Source organism: Cyprinodon tularosa, unplaced genomic scaffold (genome assembly GCF_016077235.1).
Source record: "Cyprinodon tularosa strain WSP-4 unplaced genomic scaffold, ASM1607723v1 ctg1137, whole genome shotgun sequence".
NCBI lineage: Eukaryota > Metazoa > Chordata > Actinopteri > Cyprinodontiformes > Cyprinodontidae > Cyprinodon > Cyprinodon tularosa.
The window spans coordinates 114,172-120,305 of record NW_024037934.1 but is presented as its reverse complement, the minus strand read 5'-3'; the positions used below and the strand labels follow the sequence as shown (position 1 = coordinate 120,305).

General features: G+C 44.2%; 1 protein-coding gene across 1 annotated transcript; it reads right to left on the bottom strand.

Annotated features, from left to right (window-relative positions):
• Nucleotides 1–268: 268 nt before the first annotated feature.
• On the bottom strand, nucleotides 269–2,122 carry LOC119795481 (tripartite motif-containing protein 16-like). Its single transcript, XM_038303514.1, has 2 exons — nucleotides 1,007–2,122; nucleotides 269–970 (listed from the first exon to the last, which is right to left on the bottom strand). Exons 1-2 carry the CDS (start codon nucleotides 2,088–2,090, stop codon nucleotides 396–398), a joined length of 1,659 nt encoding a protein of 552 aa, XP_038159442.1. The 5' UTR covers nucleotides 2,091–2,122; the 3' UTR covers nucleotides 269–395.
• Between the last annotated feature and the right edge of the window lie 4,012 nt (nucleotides 2,123–6,134).

The window sequence follows — 6,134 nt, the reverse complement described above, 5'->3', positions numbered from 1 at the left end:
ACAGCATCCATGGTTGAACATAAACAGGAAGGATAGCAGTGAAAATAAACTTTAATAAAACAATATGATAAAGTAGCTCCTTAGAGACGGCTCATCACTGAGCAGTGAAGAAACGACAATGAGCTCTTATCAGCAGAGATGGAGACCAAAGAAACTGGAACCAACAACCCAGCAAAACCCCTCCAACTTCCAGCCACTGGAGTGACCTCCTCTTGCTTATTCTTTACTCTGACTCCACGCTTTCACTGAATTACAGCGTCTGACCAGGAGATGACGCTTCTCTTTAGATCCTAATGTCCACAAAGCATAACAGAATATTTTAGTACAAAGATTGATATTAAAAAGGAATTGTAGGGGACCAGCTGAGGACCCATCAAGGAAAGTAGCAGTTCTGACTATTTTAGCTGAATGAACTCAGCAGAGGATCCATAGTTTAGGATCCATATCCCGGCGTGTAGAGGCTGAGTGAATGTGGTCTGGACTCTGTGGAGGAGAGTCATGGTTTCAGAGATGCTGTAGAAGGACAAAACACCTGCTATGTGATCCAGGTACACTCCTATCCTGGAGGAGATTGGACCCGATACCGGAGTGTGAATGTTGTTGTGATAAAACATGTAACTTTTGGTGTGACACAGCAATGACCAGGATCTGTTATTGAACCCAAACCCTCTTGCTTTCCGCGGGTCCTTGTATGAAACCGCGACATGAACTGCTCCTGTCTCACTCCTCTCCACCTCACAGTAACAACGTCCAGTCAGACTCTGTCTACTCAGGACCTGCTTGTAATTCGTGAATCTCTCTGGATGATCCGGATAAAACAGTTGTTGTTTCATTAATGTCACTTTTCTGTTCCCCTCGGATACCAGCAGATTTCTGTTTGCTGTGTTTGGATCCAGTGTTATCTGCTGGAAATGATTTAGGAATCCAGCTCTGCTCTTCAGTTCCGGCTCTTTTTCTGACTCTAACACATTTTCTGACTCTAACACATTTTCTGACTCTAACACATGCACCTCAGAGACCGTCGGTGAGAAGTTTGTCCAGGAGTATCTCAGTATGTCCTGTAGCACGTCTCTGAGCTCTGACACAGCCGATCTCACATCTGTGAAATAAGGAGGGCGGATGTTGATGCTGGATGAGTCTTCAGACTCTTTGAGGTCTGGCAGTGGGGGGTAGTTGTAGAGAAACTGGTTGAGATCCTCCATGTTTGAGAGCTGCTGCAGCTCAGCATCTTTCTTCTTCAGCTCACTGATCTCCTGCTCCAGCTTCTCCTGAAGCTCTTTGACTCGACTCACTTCAGCTTCCTGCTCCGATCTGATCCACTGCTTCACATCAGAGCTTCTCTCCTGAATAAGATGGATCAGCTCAGTGAAGATCTTCTCACTGTCCTCCCTTGTTTTATCAGCAGAGTGGTTGATGGCCTCCACCTCCCATTGAAGCAGCTTCAGATCTTTCTCCTGGTCCTGGATTTTCTGCTGGATTTGCTGTCGCTTTACTTGCAGCTCCTCCTGCCTCTCAGTCCTTTCTGCTGCAGCTGAGACTGTGTCGTGGCCTTTATGTTCATCCAGACTGCAGAGATAACAGATGCACTGCCGATCAGTACGGCAGTAGATCTTCATCACCTCAATGTGACGGGAGCAGATGTTCTCCCTCAGCTTCTTGAAAGGCTCCACCAGCTTGTGTTTTTCAAAAGCAGGAAACTCATAATGAGGCTGAAGATGTTTCTCACAATAACTAACTAAACAAACCAGACAGGATTTGAGAGCTTTCCGCTTCCTCCCAGTGCAGACATCGCAGGCCACGTCTTCAGGTCCAGCATAGCAAGGATCAGCAGGATCTGCTTGGAATCCAGCCTTCTTCATGTCTTCTACTAAAGCAGAAAGCGTTACGTTTTTCTCCAGGACAGGCCTGGACATGAACTCTTTCCGGCAGACGGGGCAGCTGTAGATTCTCTTCTTCTCTTCTCCATCCCAGCAGACATTTATACATTTCATGCAAAAGCTGTGCCCACAGGGAATAGTGATTGGATCCTTCAGTAGATCCAAACAGATTGAACAGGAGATTTTCCCCAGTTGATCTCCTCTCTGAGCCATTTTCCCTCCAAGTGTCAGTGTGGGTTTCTCTGTCTTGCCTGTTTAAGTAGTTTGAACTTTAATCTGCTCTTTCACTATTGTTTTGCCTAAAGGGTTGGGCCACTATAAACTTCAGTGAACAAAAAGGATCTTTAACTACTTTTATAGCAAGAAGAAAGTGGACTCATATGGCTAACTACAGGAATTAATTTTTAACCTTTTACAGCAGCACTGCATTCCTAGCACTGGTTGATATTTAAAACACTGATCCAGATTCCATGATCCATTTCTCTTATTCTAACATCAGTTTGTAATTTGTAGTTTTCAAACCAATCAAACTGCAGCTTATAAAACTCTTAGTTATTAATCTGAACCCATAAAATGAATGAAAGTAAGATCCGAACCTGCAGCACCACTTCTACTAAAAACAAGGTCAGGTGGCCTTAAACTGCCATAAAAACTCTAGAGAGGTCATTAAATTCATCAGATAGGTCCTGCTGAGAACTTTCAGTGGCCATTTACAGGATATAGTTTATTGAGGAAAAAAACTAAATATGCTGATGTTGGGTCTCACTAACAAACAGTTATAGACAATTTAGAAACACCATTTCAGAAAAAAGAAAAAAAACACCATAAAATTCATACAATAGTAGCCATTCAAAATGTCCCAACTTTTAATGATGGGCCCTTGGCTGGTCCCCTAAGATCCACTTTTAAACAACAATCTAGAACAACAAGGAAAAGTTTATGTTTATCAATTTTCAGAGTTAAATTGTGGAACAAACTAAATGAGAACCTAAAGCAATGCCCAAACATATTCCTTTTCAAAAAAATTTACAAAGAAATTATTTTCAAAAGGTATAGAGAAGCATTGTAGAAAGTTTTGTTTGTGTATTTTGTTTTGTTAATTTGTATATATGTATCAAGGTATATGTGTATACATATTTATATATGTATACACTCACCGGCCACTTTATTAGGTACCCCATGCTAGTAACGGGTTGGACCCCCTTTTGCCTTCAGAACTGCCTCAATTCTTCGTGGCATAGATTCAACAAGGTGCTGGAAGCATTCCTCAGGGAGTTTAGTCCATATTGACATGATGGCATCACACAGTTGCCACAGATTTGTCGGCTGCACATCCATGATGCGAATCTCCCGTTCCACCACATCCCAAAGATGCTCTATTGGATTGAGATCTGGTGACTGTGGAGGCCATTTGAGTACAGTGAACTCATTGCCATGTTCAAGAAACCAGTCTGAGATGATTCCAGCTTTATGACATGGCGCATTATCCTGCTGAAAGTAGCCATCAGAAGTTGGGTACATTGTGGTCATAAAGGGATGGACATGGTCAGCAACAATACTCAGGTAGGCTGTGGCGTTGCAACGATGCTCAATTGGTACCAAGGGGCCCAAAGAATGCCAAGAAAATATTCCCCACACCATGACACCACCACTACCAGCCTCAACCGTTGATACAAGTCAGGATGGATCCATGCTTTCATGTTGTAGACGCCAAATTCTGACCCTGCCATCCGAATGTCGCAGCAGAAATCGAGACTCATCAGACCAGGCAACGTTTCTCCAATCTTCTATTGTCCAATTTCGATGAGCTTGTGCAAATTGTAGCCTCAGTTTCCTGTTCTTAGCTGAAAGGAGTGGCACCCGGTGTGGTCTTCTGCTGCTGTAGCCCATCTGCCTCAAAGTTCGACGTACTGTGCGTTCAGAGATGCTCTTCTGCCCACCTTGGTTGTAACGGGTGGTTATTTGAGTCACTGTTGCCCTTCTATCAGCTCGAACCAGTCTGGCCATTCTCCTCTGACCTCTGCCATCAACAAGGCATTTCCACCCACAGAACTGCCGCTCACTGGATGTTTTTTTCTTTTTCGGACCATTCTCTGTAAACCCTAGAGATGGTTGTGCGTGAAAATCCCAGTAGATCAGCAGTTTCTGAAATACTCAGACCAGCCCTTCTGGCACCAACAATCATGCCACGTTCTGAGTTGCCGCCATGTGATTGGCTGCTTAGAAATTAAGTGTTAACGAGCAGTTGGACAGGTGTACCTAATAAAGTGGCCGGTGGGTGTATGTGTAGGTAGGTATGTGTTTATATGGATATATATAGCAACATAATTATAAATATTGTAAATTGAAGAAATACAAGAATTAAAGGGGTAGGAGCACATAAGTTTTATTTCTTCCTAATATACCTAAGGTACACTATATTGCCAAAAGTATTTGCTCACCTGCCTTGACTCACATATGAGCTTAAGTGACATCCCGTTCCTAATCCATAGGGTTCAATATGACGTCGGTCCACCCTTTGCAGCTAGAACAGCTTCAACTCTTCTGGGAAGGCTGTCAACAAGGTTTAGGAGTGTGTTTATGGGAATTTTGGACCATTCTTCCAGAAGCGCATTTGTGAGGTCGCACACTGATGTTGGACGAGAAGGCCTGGCTCTCAGTCTCCGCTCTAATTCATCCCAAAGGTGTTCTATCGGGTTGAGGTCAGGACTCTGTGCAGGCCAGTCAAGTTCATCCACACCAGACTCTGTCATCCATGTCTTTATGGACCTTGCTTTGTGCACTGGTGCACAGTCATGTTGGAAGAGGAAGGGGCCAGCTCCAAACTGTTCCCACAAAGTTGGGAGCATGGAATTGTCCAAAATGTCTTGGTATGCTGAAGCATTCAGAGTTCCTTTCACTGGAACTAAGGGGCCAAGCCCAGCTCCTGAAAAACAACCCCACACCATAATCCCCCCTCCACCAAACTTTACACTTGGCACAATGCAGTCAGACAAGTACCGTTCTCCTGGCAACCGCCAAACCCAGACCCGTCCATCAGATTGCCAGATGGAGAAGCGCGATTCGTCACTCCAGAGAACGCGTCTCCACTGCTCTAGAGTCCAGTGGCGGCGTGCTTTACACCACCGCATCCGACGCTTTGCATTGCACTTGGTGATGTATGGCTTGGATGCAGCTGCTCGACCATGGAAACCCATTCCATGAAGCTCTCTGCGCACTGTTCTTGAGCTAATCTGAAGGCCACATGAAGTTTGGAGGTCTGTAGTGATTGACTCTGCAGAAAGTTGGCGACCTCTTCGCACTATGCGCGTCAGCATCCGCTGACCCCGCTCCGTCAGTTTACGTGGCCTACCACTTCGTGGCTGAGTTGCTGTCGTTCCCAAACACTTCCATTTTCTTATAATACAGCTGACAGTTGACTGTGGAATATTTAGGAGCGAGGAAATTTCACGACTGGATTTGTTGCACAGGTGGCATCCTATCACAGTTCCACGCTGGAATTCACTGAGCTCCTGAGAGCGACCCATTCTTTCACAAATGTTTGTAAAAACAGTCTGCATGCCTAGGTGCTTGAATTTATACACCTGTGGCCATGGAAGTGATTGGAACACCTGATTCCAATAATTTGGATGGGTGAGCAAATACTTTTGGCAATATAGTGTATATTAACTCAGGAAAGAAAGGACCTTGTTTGTTGTTTTTCTCTCCAATGTTTTGAACATTGATTTTTTGTTTTTCTCTTGCATGTTTGAAATAAAGAATCCAATTCAATTCAAAAATTCAATCTTGGTACAAAAATATTCTTTCTGTCCTGATTTTTGGACATTAAGATCTAAAGAGAAGCGTCATCTTCTGGTCAGACCCTGTAATTCAGTTAAAGGGTGGAGTCAGAGTAAAAAAATATGCATGCCCAGGAGAGGGAGGGGGGTCACTCCAGTGGCTGGATGTTGGATGACGTTAAAAAAATGCCAGAAAAACTGCATTGTAGAAGTCTTGGTGATGGTTGTGGTGTTGAGCTTGAAGATAGATTGGTTAATCCACAATGAGGATTTGTATTGTTTCACATTTGAGACGCACTGGTTTGACTGAGGGGGGACGAAAGAAGCTCACCATAAGTAGGCCGGTGTAGATTGAACAATGCCAGGGCCTGAAAATCGTTCCCAGTCCGAGTGTCACGGACCAAACTCACAGCCTGAGTGCTGCTCATTAAAGCTGTGTGATGATGGAACTTCAATAACCTGTTTTTCTTGTGAAATA